The 17,141-nt window shown below is 41.5% G+C and overlaps 1 protein-coding gene and 1 long non-coding RNA gene across 2 annotated transcripts in view; one reads left to right on the forward strand and one right to left on the reverse strand.

Annotated features, from left to right (window-relative positions):
* The first annotated feature begins 1,265 nt into the window (after positions 1–1,265).
* The window catches only part of LOC105392020, a 63,938-nt gene continuing 48,062 nt past the window's right edge, over positions 1,266–17,141 (forward strand). Inside the window, exons 1-6 of the mRNA XM_048622469.1 lie at positions 1,266–1,484; positions 2,440–2,721; positions 3,014–3,142; positions 3,557–3,712; positions 11,711–11,868; positions 12,878–13,037. Coding sequence (XP_048478426.1) covers positions 2,443–2,721; positions 3,014–3,142; positions 3,557–3,712; positions 11,711–11,868; positions 12,878–13,037 — 882 coding nt within the window. The 5' untranslated portion in view covers positions 1,266–1,484; positions 2,440–2,442. The remainder of the gene's footprint in view (positions 1,485–2,439; positions 2,722–3,013; positions 3,143–3,556; positions 3,713–11,710; positions 11,869–12,877; positions 13,038–17,141) is intronic.
* Positions 7,302–8,259, reverse strand: LOC125489370. Its single transcript, XR_007266929.1, has 2 exons — positions 8,074–8,259; positions 7,302–7,985 (listed from the first exon to the last, which is right to left on the reverse strand). It is a non-coding gene; the product is annotated as an uncharacterized LOC125489370 (long non-coding RNA).

The raw sequence follows: 17,141 nt of genomic DNA on the forward strand, positions 1-17,141 counted from the left end.
TTATTTATTGACTCTTTCTTTTATTGAACTACTTAGGTACCTAGTTATAATTATGACTATGCTTAAGGGCACTACTCACGCACCTGCCGCAGAGGTCTAAGGGTGCTTTTCCACCAGAGATGTGCTATGCTACCATGCTATGGATGCGTTTGATATCCACCAATCATATTATTGGTTAATCATAGCTTAGCACTGGTGGAAACGGATTCAACTAAGATATGTTTTTTGTATGGAATGATGCGTGCTATGGATGTGTGCTATGGATGCGTGCTATGGATATGTGCTATGGACCATCGCGAGTGGTGTAGCTATGGCGCCGCCGCCCCCGTCGTTTCCCTACTATCGATACATAGCATAGCTCGAGATGCGCATCTTTCTCGCACAGCTACTTTGCGGCGACGTAACTTCGTAGCGCATCTTCCTCGCACAGCTACCTAGCGTAGTATTGGTGGAAACGGTCACATATTTTCGTAGCGTAGATATCACATCTTCGCAGCATAGCTGCATAGCACATCTCTGGTGGAAAAGCACCCTAAGGATCTATGGTGCACGGCGCAGTGGTTGTGGCGTTGTGTGCACATAATAAAAAAACTTTATTTCGAGTTAAGCAGTAAATACAACAAACCTTATTATTATTTTAATCACTATGTCGATAAGATGACACACACTTTATAGACATAGAAAAAAAACAAAAGATAATTATACTCGAAATTGGACGTAGACTCAGCATAAGCTATCAGTAAGGATACTGATAGCGCTGGTTTTCAGCTACACCCCTGCTACCGTTTTATGTATACCTAATAAGTACAAACAAAAAATAGTCTAACAAGTACAATAGTACTAGTACTCGTTATTCTATGGTGCACATACTACCAATATTGCCACAATCGCCGGTCACGGTTCGATTCCCGGTTGGGGCAGATATTTATTTATAAATACACAGATATTTGCTGTCGGGTCTTCGGTGTGCCTAAAAAATGGCCATAGGCCCGCCCCCTATTACATTGGGTAAACATAGCACTGGCATAAAGTGGGTGCAGCTATGCACCTCTGCCTACCTCGCAAGGGAGTACATTAGTACGGTGGGGGCCTAGGTAAATGTGAAACTCGCCTCTGTCAAATTTAACTCTTACGACGCATGAAATAACGAAGGTGCAAGGTTCCCTTCAGCTGGGCCGCTAAAGGGGAAGGGGGATTGTGACCCATTCTAGAACCCATTCGATCGATTACATTCTAGGTTACCGGTTCGTTATTAGTACAACACTACATCTGGCGTCTATCCTGTCAATGTCAATGTCAAATGAAAGCGGATAACGTCAAAGTCAAAATTATTGATTGGCGTTTTTAGCGTTTCGTTTGTGTTTTGAATACGTTTGCGCGTGAATAAATCTCCTAAAACAAAAAATGTTAATGCCTCCTGTCTTTGTTCTGGTGTCCTCATGAGCTAGCGGACGGTCAGGTCTAAAGTGACGAATTTGGTAAAGGTTTGTGTTATAATATTGATAAATAACCTCTTGTTTTCTTGCTACTGTAGCAACTCCTAAGAACATAGTCAGTACTGCAGCCTTCTAGCTCACGTTCGAATCCCGGCAAGGGCGACTTTTATTTCGTGTGTTGTGACAGTTAGTTGGTAGCCGAGATGACCCACAAACCCGGCAGTGGTTGAATAGGCAAGGGTCTGTAAGTCCAAGGCTGGGGTGTCGCGGCGCTCCTTGGCAGGCGAATGTTTCCAGCTGTGGACGATTATGGGCAAATGTTGATGGTCTGTGATGTCGGCAATCTTTTATCTTGGGTTGCTAGGCCATTCTATAAAATTACACTATTAAAATGTGTGTGTATGGTCTTAAGCAGCTATATAATTATGTATGTTAACATACCTTCAATTATTATAATAGTATGAATGTATCGTAATGTATTATGATATTTTCTATCTAAAGAATAAAACAAGGCTTCTTAAACTCTCTTTTCTATCTCTTCTGCTATATGAAGGGAAGCAACAGGTTCATCATAAATATTTGTCTTTCAACATAAAGTAAGTATTTTCTGTTCGTAGGCATTATTATGGAATATATTTGTTGATAACATTAAAGCTTAGAACTGCTTGAAGCCTACCTGATCTAAAAAGCTTGATCTACAAAGACACACCCATGTTGCACATACCATGTTGCACATCCCTTTTTGCACATACCATGTTGCACATACCATGTTGCACATGGGGTCTTAGTGGATTACCCTAATCATACAGAACCAACCAAGATTCCACTAACTAGAATTTACTAACCTTTGGTATACATGTACCTACTGCTGTAAAATAGTTATTCTTCATTCATTCATTCCAACTAAAGGATACATAACTTAAATCAGATAATATCTAATTGTTGATGGGAGATAAGAAAGTGGACATAACAAACAAAACATTAATTCATCTGTCTCACACAGACCATGGAGATGCAGAGTGATTCCTCGGACCTGGAGGACGATGACCGGCTGTACATAGCAGAGACCGGCGCCAGGTTTCCCAAGAATGTTCCGTTTAGAAGAATCAGTGCTTTGGTTACGTGTGCCGGTGAGGATGATGCAGGGGTGACTACGGATGCAGGGGTCGCTGTGGATGCGGGGACCGGAGAGGAGTGGACGTGGTCGGAGCCGCAGCTGCTGATGATGTCGGAGCTGGTGGCGGCACACCCCGTGCTGTGGGGACATGTTAATAGCAAGGCCACGGTAATACATGCATTTACTATTATTTTATATTTGTGACACGTTAGAAATAATACTCATAAACACAATGGAGGATATTTTGTTACCCTAGGTTATACAGTCATTAGTTTCATCATAATATGCATGAGTAATGAAAATCTTCATCATTAAATTGTATCACTCTACCAATTCTCTGTTTAGATGGCCATAACAATTATTATTGTACACATTATTTGAATAAAGATATTGTATATTATTAGTTTTCATTGATTTTCACACCTTTATTATTATTATTTAACCGACTATTCTCCCCCAGTGCCCGTGTCCCTCCTCGCGCTGCAAATCCCGCGCAGACGCGCTGGCGGCGGCGGCGGCGCGGCTGGCGGTGCCCGAGGACCGCCTCACGCAGCGCCTGCAGGACCTCAAGACCAGGTTCTTCGACCTGGTGAGACCACAGACTGTTTAAACCCTTGTTAAGCTTGCTTCCCATGGCCGGATTTCTCAGCGACCGATAGGCCATGGGAACCGTCGCGGCGGCGACCAGATGTGAACAACAAATGAAGCCGGCATCACCAGGCGTGATGCGATCTTGTCTGGCCTGTTTTATGACAGGCCGTGGGTACCTTTACACCCACCTAGTAGAGTAGCAGACGGTATCATGGGCCGATCCTCGACCAGTAAACGGCTAGCAATAGTGCTTGGCAGAGGATACTGACTCGACCACAATACTTAGTCAGTGTAATCATATTAGGTATTAGTGTGATGTTCATGTTTGAGCAAGCCACTAATGTCAGACAGAAGCAGGTATTTGGAAGAAAGATAACATTTTTATTCCTCTTAAAATGACTCCTCACTTCAGGTGAAACAGACCCGAGCGATAACGGCGCCGCGGCGCCCGCACGAGTTCGATGCCAACCTGGCGCGCGCCGGGGGCTGGGCCGCCGTGCTGAACGCCATCGTCAAGAGGAATAGGGGCAAGTGGAGGCCCAAGAGACCTGTGGAGTCTGCCAAGAAGGTCAGTACACTCTCTATAAAACAAACTCTGTCAACAAAACTGCCATGTGAATGCCATGTCTTCAATAAAAGAACGTAGGTATCTAAATTGGCGGCTAGTGCAAATCTACCAATGTCATTCAACGAACCTTCATTTGAACGTAGAAAATTTCACGATACGTATGAGCTAGGTTTCATCAAAATCGGTTGATCCCGTCAAAAGTTACGAGCGGTCTTGTCGCGCGGTTGTATAGAAAGTAGGTACTAGGCTAGTAGAAGATTGTAGGAAGTGTTCTCTACGGATGTTGGCTTGGAATCTGGCGCGCGCCGGGGGCTGGGCCGCGGTGCTGAATGGAATAGTCAAGCGGAACCGGGGCAAGTGGCGGCCCAAGAGACCAGTGGAGTCTGCCAAGAAGGTCAGTGCACTAAACAAACTTTGTCTACAAAACTGCCATGCGAATACCATACGCTAAACATACTCTATTAGATAAAACTGCCAATAAAGAAACGTATCTAAAATGGCGGCATGTACGACAGTACGGAAAAACTACCAATCTCATTTACCATCTACCAGTTTCATTTGAACGTGCATTATTTCACGATACGTATGAGCTAGGTACCATCAAAAGTTATGAGTAGTCTTGTCGCGCGGTTGTATAGAAAGTACTAGGCTGGAACTCGCTGTGCACTCGTCCCGCTCTCAACTCGCTCGCAACTCGCCAGTGTGATAAGGCCCTAAGCCTGTATCGTAAATTTGGATGGTTTCAACCTATAACAACGCCATCTATTAGCTTACATGGAAACGCAACTGACAGCTGTCAATGCCAGCGCCAGCGCCTTGGGAGTCTGTGTGTGACGTCACCTCTCGAAACGAAACGAAACGAAACAACAAACATCAAACAAACAACAAAAGCAAAAGCAAAGCATACAAAAGTTCGAATAGATCTAACTTGAGTATGAAAAATGGATAATGTCAAATGGTGTGCAGTTCCAAAATGTAACAACACGAGTAAAAAAACACCGGATAAACTTTTTTTTAGTGTTTCAAAGAAGGTAAACTTACGCAGAAAGTGGATGCAACTTGCCAGGATTAAATTTGACTACAAAACTATGAAATGCGCCATGTACTTTTGTGAAGATCATTTTGATGTGAGTAAACATTATATTTATTTATTATACCTACTTACACAGTGTAAATATTTTGATTTTGATACAGATTTGAGGTTATAACTTCTGAGTAACCTCGACATTCTCATTTAGCAGACTTGCTGCCTAGTTATTTGGTTGGTATGGCCAAGCCCACTGCCACTTCAGCTGGCTGATTTTAAGAGCTATGTGTGGTTTCCATGAAACTAGTTTTAAATGTAAGTTTGCTATATTAATGTGAAGCATCCATAGTCGAGCTAGCTTCAGTGATAGTAACTGATCACTGAGGATCAGCCATTGGATGGGTGACTAATTTCAAGTGGTTCTTTACTGGACACTTCATGCTTCGGACGGCACTGTAAGGTGTGGGTCCCAGTTGCTGCTACGACAGCATTCATTCAGCCTACTCAGAGGCCGTAGGGATGTGATGGGCTGTGATGATGATGAATGTGAACTGCATTTGACTTGTTTCAGATGGAAAGTGATACGGTAAATTTCCTGAAGTACAAAATGGGATTCAGCAAGTACTTAATTTTGAAAGAGACAGCTTTACCATTAAAATTTGACTGCCAGCCGGGCAGGGTGTATAGTGATGACACTTCTGCATTTATCAAACGGCAGGCGATGATTATATCAAATGTATTTGAAGCTTCTAAAAAGGTAACCTTGTTTCAAAATTTAACTAAAACACCCAGGGTTCTAGCTGAAAACCAGCGCTATGTCCTGCCATGGCATCAAGCTGAGCTGGAATGGCTTCTACCCATTTCGGCACCTGAAAGCAACAATATTTTTTTATAATGTTTGAGAACTTTTTATTTATGTTTATGTTGTTTCTGTGTGTGCTTGAAATAAATGAATTTTCTTTCTTTATGTGGTTAACTAAGATAGTGCGACACAGCGGCGGCTACACCTCAAGTGCGTCCATGCAACGCACTACCATTTAAAAACCTTCTAAATATGTACCTTCTTTCTTCCTATACCATACTAGGTACGTCAAAAAAAAACTTCACAAAAAATTCCAATATAACAACCATAGTACCTACCCTAAACAGAAATTACATAAATCTGATTATTGTTATGAGTTAAATTAAATCGAGCTGGGCTATTTTGATTTTTTACTGCGAAAGAATTAGATCTTATTTTTGCTTGAACAAAAAGGCCTCGTGCGCTCGGATTGTCGCACGGAGCGAGCTCCTACATGTAGTATGAAACAGGATGGAAATCGCCCGGCGCGTGAGACGGAAGACGCTCAGTACAAACTGTATGCAGTTTTATACCCCATTTACACTCGCGCACGAGTGGCGAGGCGAGCGAGGAGGCGAGGGGCGAGGCGCGAGTGTGAACAGACGCTCGTGGCTCGCCTCCTCGCTCGCCTCGCCACTCGCGGCGCTCGCGTCCGGAGCGGTTTTTGGGGCACGAGTCAAAGGAGCTCGCGCCGAGCTCGCGTCGCACGCGAGTGAGTGTTTACACTCGCGCGTCCGCTTCATTCTGGCTTCTACATCGTGCTGCGCAGGTTGTGTTCGTTGTCGTATAATTATAACGTAGTATTTTTTTCCTCAGTGGTATAATGGATTGGTCGCAAGATGAAACATTTAATTTCATATGAATAATTATTTCAATAAAATAATAATTTAAAAAAATAAAAAACCGACTTCAAAAAACACAAGTAAGAAATAAAAACAGTATCAGCTTAGATATATTTGTACTGTCACATAGAAATGGTCTAAACCATGTCTAAACCTTATATTTTTACTGGTTTTTTGAAGTCGTTTTTTTTTTTATTATTTTTAGCTTATTTGCAATAATTGTCAATCAAAAGTAAGATGCAAATGATACCAATAAGTCCTACTAGTCAATAGGAATCATTCAAACCTAAACACGAAGTAGTTGCTATATACCCGCCTATATACACACACACGCACTCACGCCTTGTACTAATGTACTCCCTTGCGGGGTAGGCAGAGGTGCATTGCTGCACCCACTTTTCGCCAGAGTGTTATGTTAGTCCCAATGTAATAGGGGGCGGGCCTATTGCCATTTTACGGGCACATCCAAGACCCGAGAACAAATATCTGTGTTTAAACAAATATCTGCCCCAGCCGGGAATCGAACCCGGGACCATCGGCTCAGTTAGTGCAAAATACAATATTGACTTCTTAAAAAGCAATAGTACATTTCAAAATAGACTAGACATTAAATCTGCTGGGCCGCCTCGGCCTTTTCTCATCTTAAAACAGGAGTGCAAAACAAAAAAAAAACTTATACCTACTTAAGTACTTAACTTAATTTTCAAAAGTGAAATGTACAATAAAAAGAAATGGTTATGTGGATGTGAGAGACTAAGGGCGTCTTGCATAACAAAGTTAATCAAAATTAAATCTATGACCTCTTGCTCTGACATTATACTGTCAGAGCAAGAGACAAACTATTTAATTTTATTTAACTTTGTTATGCAAGTCACCCTAAGGGTGGCTGTTACGAACTTCTATTTAAATACTACATAAATTCATTTAGCTAATTTCGTTTAATGCACTAAACAATTTTATCCTAAACATGTTTAGCTTCATAATTCACCATGGTCTTTCGATTACTATTTAGTTAAATGCGTTTAGCATCCTGCGATTTGTTATTTACGTTCAGTTCCACATCTTTTAATAAGAGACTTCATATTTTTTATTGAACATTCGAAACGACTCAGCGTAAAACGGAGTCAATCTATCAATTTCAAACATAGAGAAAATAACACTACTTATTTCAAAACATAAACAAAACTTATTTCGGCTTTCACCGCGTGGTGGTGTTTTGTATTTATTTGTTGTTGTGATTTCAAAGTAAAATGAATAGTCAAGCAACTTCTTCTCGTGTTCGTGCCCCTAATTTTACAAGGGAAGAACAAGATTTATTGTGCAATGTATTGGAACCATACTTGCACATTATAGAGAGCAAAAAAACGTTGTTCCTGAATGGTATCAGGAGATTTAATGTATATTTTATACAATAATGCTATTGCATGAGTAACTCTATGAATGATTCTGCAAGCTGTTGGTTCTTCCACACCTATCACATCTCCACAAGTAATTAACTGACTGCCAGTTGCATAATATCGGAGTGTGCATAACAACTGGTTCATTGGAGTAACTGCATTATTTCTAGTAACAATAATTATAGGTACAAATAAAAGTATAAGATAATTATGTATTCAGATAACTTTATTATTTCAATATCTTAGCTACTTACCTGGTGGAAATAAATTCAAGATGATGTTGAATTTCTTGTAGTAGAAGCGATACAGTTTAGCGAGCGGTGGTAGCTCAGTCGGGTAAGCGCCCGCTTCTCACGCCAGAGATGCGGGTTCGAATCCCGGCGCTGACATGTACCAATGAGTTCTTTTAACTTAAGTACAATGTATATCATCGCTCTTACGGTGAAGGAAAACAACCTGAAGAAACCTGCATATCTAGATCTACCACATCTAGATATGTGAACCCACCAACCCGCAGTGGACCAGGGTGGTGGGAAATGGTCCAAGCTTAGGAAGGCAGTTTAGACCTTGGGGATATGCACAAAGGTTCCACTCGAGAGAGCCAGGTGCAGGTCCTTACACCCCCACAGAGAATAGAATAGAATAGAATAGAATAGCGATACAGTTTGTTTTGTCAAACGAAATCTCCTAACAATTTTTTTATCCGGTAGTGTCTCAAATAAGTAAGTTCTTTCTGCAATATAGCGTAATGAGCGAGGTATATTCATATAGAGAAGTAATTCTTCATCATCGTCATCAAACAAAATATCCCACAAATCCATTATTTATTAGATAACCTCAACATAACCTCTGAACAATGACCTCTGAATCTCTCACAGACAACAACTACTCAACTAGACATCACTGAGAAAAAATGCTAGAAATGGAAAAGTTCTCTTGACAGCCAGTCGGTCAGCTGGTCGCCGCGACTGACGCCATGACATGCGTAGTAGATAAATGTGTTTAGTAAAGTTAAATAGCCATTTGACCGCATTTAGGTTTAACAGATTACTAATCATATTTAAGTCGTGGTAAAAGATGTTTTACGAAATTTAATTACAAATTGTGTTTAAATAAAAAGTTAAATACATTTATCACTTTGATAAAAGCCACCCTAAATGCTTTATTTTGCTTTCCGTTTGTTGTTTTGGTTTCGGCGGAGAAGCAACTTCGCGTCAAAAAAGGAACGCAGAATTGATTTAAAATATAAATAAGGTAAAATATACTTATTTTTTTTACTTCTAATTGTAATAAGTAATCTATTTTTCTTCCAAAATTTACTAAACCCATACTCGTAACCGCACCACCGGGTATCTGAGGCACCAGCCGCCACTGGTGCGACATGGGCTAGGGTGAGCACCAGTAACTTATATGTATATGTCTGCAGTGCGCCATGGACAATTTAGCACACTGGCCTTAGATGAACAATACATGAACTGATGGAAAAATAACATGTTGACAAAATGATCTGATGGTAAACAAAGTGCAGACTGTTTTTGGCTTTGTTTTTGTATGTGTCACACCATCGTGATCACTGGCTAATCCTTCCACCACGTTGACAACCCTAGTCCAACTGTAGTGTTTGTCACTCACATACTTAGGGCCACTTGCACCAACATATTAAATCTAGATTTAGTGTAGTAGCATAAAGTGAAAGAGCCTTTTTCAAAAAGAGAGTACTTCGCTGTAAAAAGGCATGCTTCTTAAATAAATTAAGATATGCATGCACAAAATAAATTAAGATATTGAAATAAATTGAAAAAAATTGAACTGTTATCATTTTATAACTAAATTACATGTTTTTTCATTAAATATGTATTATAATTATTATGTTTCCTATTCTATTCTATTCTGGTAGGGGGTGAAGTTCCTGTACGTGGCTCTCTCGAGTGGAACCTTTGTAGATATCCCCTTGATTTCAGCTCAGCCAGCCTAGCTCCCGAGTAAACTGGAGTAGCAAGCCTGGGTGTTCGAATATTAAATCTGCACGGCCGGCCCGGCCGTACCATCCTTTTCTCGAAGCAATTCAGGCCATTTTCGACCCCCTGTAACTTCGTTGTGGATAAAACTAGAAGACTGAATTTTCTCTAACCATGCAGGCATTGTAAAGACACGGTATATTTCAAATTTCATTCAATTTGAACCAGTAGTTTAAGAATTATAACGGGTCAAAATTTCTTAATTTTGTCACTCACTGACTTACTCACTCACCGATCATAAAAATTCTAAGGCACTTCTAGCAGACCTAGAAGCTTCAAATTTGGAATATAAGTAGTGTTTGGTGTATGAATCAAGGAAAAACTAAAATATTTGGGGGCACGGTAGTGCTCGTTTCAAATTTTTCAATTTTGCTCCAGTTTTCTAGATAGGTACATAACTGCTTAAATAATTTTATAATCACATATCTGGGGGCACGGCATTGCACCCACCAAGTAAATATAGGCGCACGGTAGTGCCCCTGCCAAATCGAGCAAAAAATTCCCGTCATGCAAATTAAATCCGCAAAGGATGGATTACCTACCTACGGACAAAGCACATCAGGCTACCAGTGCTACCACGTATAGTCAAATTTTCTTAAATTTCGAAAAGAAAAAAAAGTAGAACTGTCTACAAAATACAAAAAGAAATGAGATCCCATCAAAAACAATACTTGTCAAAAAAACCAAGTCTCGTAATAATATAATATTTATATAAAACATTAAATATTTTAAAGATTGAGATGCTTGCCTGGATAAGACTTGGTATTACATGGATCTCACAACTTTTTACCGTAGAACAACTGAGTTACGAGACTTGGCAAGCAGGGTTTTTTGACAAGTATTGTTTTTGATGGGTTATATGTTTCCAATAGTTTATTAAATGAAACATTTGACCTGACAAACCTATAGTAAAAATAATGTATTTTGTTTATCCCTCATAATTAATTTAGTATTCCGTTAGTGTTGCAGTTTGGTTTTTCCGAAGCTTCGTAGCGCTGCGCTAAACACGGCTCTATCACGTTGCATTAAGCGTACCGATTGCGTGACAATTCTCGTTCGTTCGTTCGTAGGTTTAGAGAGGTCACCCTTGGCCCATGCGTATTATTATGAACTGGGCTAAAGGGATTTACACGATCACGACTGCTAGGCGGATAGCGACATCATTTTATACAGTACTGTTCTCGCGCGCTTCGCTTCGCCTTAAAAAGTTTTTGCGTGGGAATTCAGGGATAAAAAGTGGCCTATGTTCTTTCCCAGGGTCTAGACCGTATGTATACCAAATTTCATTCAAATCCGTTCAGTAGATTTGGCGTGAAAGAGTAACAGACAGACAGACAGACAGACAGACAGACAGAAAGACAGACAGACAGAAACAGTTACTTTCGCATTTATAATATTAGTTAGGATAGTTAGGATATAAACAGGACAGGAGGACAGGATCGATACGTATTTACACTGAAGACCGGAGTACAAATATCTGTTTTTTAACAAATATCTTACCCAGCCGGCATCGAACCCGGGACCTTCGGCATAGCAGTCATGGTTACTAACCACTACACCATCCGCTCATCTGGACTATCAAATTACTTGTACCTTCTGTAACATCATATATAACACATGAGTATAACTCATGTGTTGATTTACTGTTATCTTTCACATTTTTAGGTTAATCTTTAGTTTAGGTTATTCTTTAGTTTAGATTAAGTACGAGTACCTAACTTACCCTGTTGTAGTATCGTTTAAGAATGATGTGGATACCTATAATTAGGCTTACATATCAGTATTTTATAATAAGAAATACCTTTGTATTGTTTTATAATGTATCCTGTTGGTGTTCCTGAATAAATAAATAAACCTCAGCCCTCTATTCCAGTTGCTGATGGAAGAGACGAAAGAGACCCTGGAGTTCAAGAGGGCCCTACTCCGCCACATGTCGGAGCGCATGCGCGGGGCGGCGGCGGCCGGGGTCACCATGCTGCAGGGGCTGGCGCGCCAGTACGCGTGCCCGGCCAGGGACATGCTCACTGTGTGGTGAGTGTGCGAGATGTGTGGCGGCGGGGTTTACACTCGTGTTGGGGTGAGGTTTGGGGTGCTATAGCTAAATAGCGGATGGATGGATTTTGATGTGGATTGTTTTGATAGGGAGTTGATTTAATGGTGAGTCTAATGAGCTAGGTTTTGTAACAATCGATTCAGCTGTTCTAAAGTTATGACCTCGCGTTTTACACTCGTGGTTAGGTGAAGTTTGTGGTTAATTAACTCAGAAACGGATGGACGGATTTTAATGCGGATTGATAGAAAGCTGATTTAATAGTGAGTCTAATGAGTAAGGTTTAGCTTTTACAAAAATCGGTTCAGCCGTTCCGAAGTTATGACCTCGCGTTTTACTTTCGTGATTAGGTCAGGTTTGTGGTTAAGTAACTCAAAATCGGATAGACATATTTTCAAGCGGATTATTTCTATAGAGAGCTAACTTAGTGTAGATTGTAATGAGCTAAGTTTCACAAAAATCGGCTCAGCCGTTCCATAGACACATGCCCTACTCCGCCACATGACGGAGCGCATGCGCGGGGCGGCGGCGGCCGGGGTCACCATGCTGCAGGGGCTGGCGCGCCAGTACGCGTGCCCGGCCAGGGACATGCTCACTGTGTGGTGAGTGTGCGAGATGTGTGGCGGCGGGTTTTACACTCGTGTTGGTGGTTTGGGGTGGTGTAGATCAAAAATTGATGGATGGCTTTTGAAGTGGATTATTATGATAGGTAACTGATTGAATGGTGAGTCTATTGGTTAAGGTTTTATGAAAATCGGTTTAGCCGTTTCAAAGTTATGACCTAGCGTTTTATACTCGTGGTAAGGTGAGGTTTGTGGCGTAGTAACCATAAGACAGATGGACAGATTTTCAAGTGAATTGTTCCAATAGATAGCTGACTGAATGGCGAGTTTACTAAGCTAAGTTTTGCAAAAATCGTTTCAGCCGTTCCTCAGTTACGAACTTTCCAGTCAATTTACATCTCACATATCACACTCGTCTTCCCACCAGGTTCAAACTCCGCGCCATAGCCCTGCACAAGCTGCGCGCACATGTCTCTACTGGGGACGCGGCGCGCGCCCCCTGCCGCCTCGCCGCGCCCGCGCCGCTCGACTGGAAGGTGATCAATCTGGTGCTGTGCAGGGATGCTAATTATTGTATTACTACGCATGTAAGTATCTATATTTAGGGTGACTTGCATAACTAAGTTAAATAAAATTAAATAGTTTGTGTTGCTGTATACTGTCAGAGCAAGGGGTCATAGATTTAATTTTGATTAACTTTGTTGTGCAAGACGCCCGAAGGCTCTTTATTAATCCCATAGTTGCCGCCCTTTGAGTACATTAGGGGTTTTAAACTTAGCATTGAGTCACAAAATACTGTATGTACGGAACCGTACACCTTGCGTGACGTCATACGCGTCATACACTTATTACTGCATTCATACTAATATTACTTTGACCTAATTACCTACCTAACTTCAGTCTTGTATCAACCGTGGAACTCGCAACTTACTTACGCGGGCAAGGCTCAAAACCACTCATTAACTGTGTAACTATACTTTGGCCATAATAAACTTACTTACCTTTAGTGAAGATCAGTGTTTCTGTGACTGTGCTTCCTAATACTACAACTACAACTAACTATCAACTACTACATCTAGTGTATGGGATTCTCACCGTCTACTACGTGCGGACCCGTACATTTATGGTCCTTCGAACTTTGAACATATTTCGCGCTGCTGCAGCTCACTTACCTGACGACACTAGCGAGTCGGTCTGGCTGGCCTTCCACAAGCGGACCTCCCCAGCTAGATTGAGACCTAGGACGCACATAGTGTTTGAAGGTAACAGCGACGCGGGCGCAACGAGAAGACTCTGGACTTACAAACAGAGGTCTTCGTGAACTACAGCAACCTGTGAACTACAGCAACTTGTTTCAACGACGAGATGGCGTTGACTAACGAAGACGTACAGGAGCTCTTGATCCAGCAGGAGAAGAGTTTCGACCACATCAAACAAATCTGTGCCAACTTTAAGAAAGATAGTGCTAGCCGTAAAAACTTGGAATATCTACAGAAAAGGTTAGAAGCTTTAACTGTGCACTGGAAGGAGTTCCAAGAGAGAGATCTGGAACTGAAACAGAGCGACGACAAGAACTTGTATTATTTCATCAACGATGTGTATGAAAAAACTAGACAGATGTACTATGATACGAAGGAGAACATGCTACGAATGTACCACGAACTAACTGACCAAAAGCCGGAAGGGAAGTTCTCCCCCCGGCCAGGGACGCAGCAGGAGCAACTGCGAGTGGAGGCGCCCCCGCCCCCGCCCCCGCCCCGCGTGGCGACCCCGCGCCCGGCGCCCGGGACCTCAGGTGCCAACGATAACAACACGGAGATCTTGCTTCGTCAGCAGGACTGCAACTTTGCTGTTTTATCTCGCGCTCTGACAAAAATTGACTTAGAACGAATCAACGAAAAGTGGGAGCTAGAAGATCACCTCAGTATTCTGAAAAGTAAATGGGATGCTGTGGAGAAGCTTAACTTGGAACTAAACTTTATACTGATGGGTACGGATTTCTCTTATGAAGCTAAGTACAGTAAGTGGGAGAGAGCGTACGACGACATGAAAAGGAACATAAACAAAAAGATTTGGTCTCAATCTCACTACCAAAAAACGACTCCTAAACTGGAAATCCCTGAATTCAACGGTAACTATAATCAGTGGATTAACTTCAAAGATATTTACTTGGAAACTATACATTCAAACCCGCTTCTAAACAATGCTCAGAAAATGCAACATCTAAAATCCAAACTGAAAGGAGACGCGGAGAAACTAGTGCAGCACCTGAACATCAGCGCCGACAACTACGACTCGTGCTGGGAGATGATCGTCCACCGCTACGACAACAGGCGTCTGCTCTTCTCGTCTTACCTCAACACGCTCCTCAACCAACCTACTATGCAACATGCCAACGGGTATAACATTAAGAAGCTTCATGACACAACCATGGAGTGTTTGAACGGGCTGAACAACATCGGCGTCGACACAAACAGCTGTGAGAGCATTATAACTCACATCTTATTGCAAAAACTAGATCCGATAACTTATGGCGAGTACATACATGAACTACATGACCCTAGGGAACTACCGATCCTGGAAGACTTCCTTAAGTTCTTAGAAACAAAATTTATTGCCTTGGACACCATACAAAACAAGCAAGGCCTGCAAAAACAAGCTACTTCATCTCCGAATAAGCCATCAACTTCATTTTATAACAAAAACGATCAACGTAATAATTATAACTCAAAGCCAATGAACTTTAATCGAACAGAAAAGTGGCCAAAGTCACTCCACACTGCAATCCGAAACTGTCCACTTTGCAAATACGAACATGTTTTGATGCAATGCAGGAAATTTCAAGAATTAAGTGTGACAAAGAGGAACGCCGCCGTGCGCGATTTGCAAATATGCAAAAACTGTTTATACAGCCATGAAGGAAAACAGTGCACATCGAACAAAGTGTGCAAAGTATGTAATAAAAAACATCATACTCTATTACATGACTACGACTCGCATCCGTCATCATCTCAGAATCCATCATCAAATTCAAGTGCGAGAGCTTCGCATCACGTCAAGAATGATGAACAAGAAGTATTGTTAACAACTGTCCAAATACAAGTAAAGAACAACGAAGGAAACTACATAACACTACGGGCTTTACTGGACCAAGGGTCTCAAGTTACTCTTGTCACTGAGAACGCCGCTCAACGACTGAGGCTGCCCAGACATAAGCTCAGCGCCGCCGTGTCTGGAGTCGGCACTATAATCGGGAGCAGTAAAGGCCAACTTAAGCTGAACTGCAAGTCAATACATTCCGATTACGCATTCGATACCGACGCTCTTATATTGACGAAACTTATCAACAACCTACCGAACTCAACTTTAAAAACTCACAACTGGGATCATCTGAGTAACGTCAAACTGGCAGACCCAGATTTTTACATCTCTGGCCCTATAGACCTGTTATTAGGAGCCAACATCTACTTAGTTAAACACATTTTTTTAGTTAAACACATTTATTTACAAAAGCACAATACAATTTACAGACACATAGATTTGCCAAACCGTGAGGTTTGTTGGCAGAAAATCCTCTCGTTTACAATACGAAGTTTACATTGTATTGAGCAAGTATGTAAGTACACAAATGAACAATATAAGAAGGTACAGATCAATCATAATCATCTTGATAAGGCAGGAGATCATACTAGATGGCGTCTTGAAACATGACACCGCCACCGCGCCAGTCGCCCAGCAAACTAAGCTAGGCTGGATACTTTGCGGAAATACAAAAACATTTAACTGTTTAGTTACACTAAATGAACTGGCTGACTTGACGAGATTTTGGGAAACAGAAGACATTCCTAACCAAATGGAAGGTACTACGAGTGAAGAGTACTGTGAACGCCACTATGTGGAAACTACTAAGAGACTGGAGACTGGGAAATACGTCGTAAAAATGCCGTTAAAGGAAGACTGGAGAACAAAACTGGGAGAATCGAAACCTTCTGCGATCGCACAATTCAAACAACTTGAGAGAAAGATGGCACGACAAGATTACTTTGCTCAGCAATACAAAAACTTTATGAACGAGTATAAAGAGCTGGGACACATGAAGCCAGCCACTACTGCAACAAAACATGCCGAAAAACAAGTGTTTCTACCTCACCACGGAGTCATACGAGAAAGCTCTACTACCACCAAGCTAAGAGTCGTATTTAACGCTTCTATGAAGACCAGTACCAACTATTCGCTGAATGACCTGATGGAGAAAGGGCCCAATCTTCAGAAGGACATCATGACGCTCATAATCAAATGGAGAAGCTTTAAATATGTCCTTACCGGGGATATAGAGAAAATGTACCGTAACATACTTCTGACTGAAGAACAACAACCACTGCAACAGATAATATGGAGAACATCTTCCCAAGAACACTTACAAGAAATGCAACTATGCAGTTTAAGTTTCGGCACCAAGGCCGCCCCATATCTTGCTATGCGTACACTGAGACAGCTAGCTATCGATGAGGGTGACAATTATCCTGATGCAAAGAAAGCACTTTTATCCGACTTTTACATGGATGACGTCATCACAGGTCATGACACCGCAGAAGGTACTATACAACTACAAAAACAACTGTATGAATTACTCGGGAAGGGAGGATTTACACTAAGAAAGTGGGCAAGCAACGACCCCTCTATCTTACAAC

The sequence above is a fragment of the Plutella xylostella genome, chromosome 2, assembly GCF_932276165.1.
Source record: "Plutella xylostella chromosome 2, ilPluXylo3.1, whole genome shotgun sequence".
NCBI lineage: Eukaryota > Metazoa > Arthropoda > Insecta > Lepidoptera > Plutellidae > Plutella > Plutella xylostella.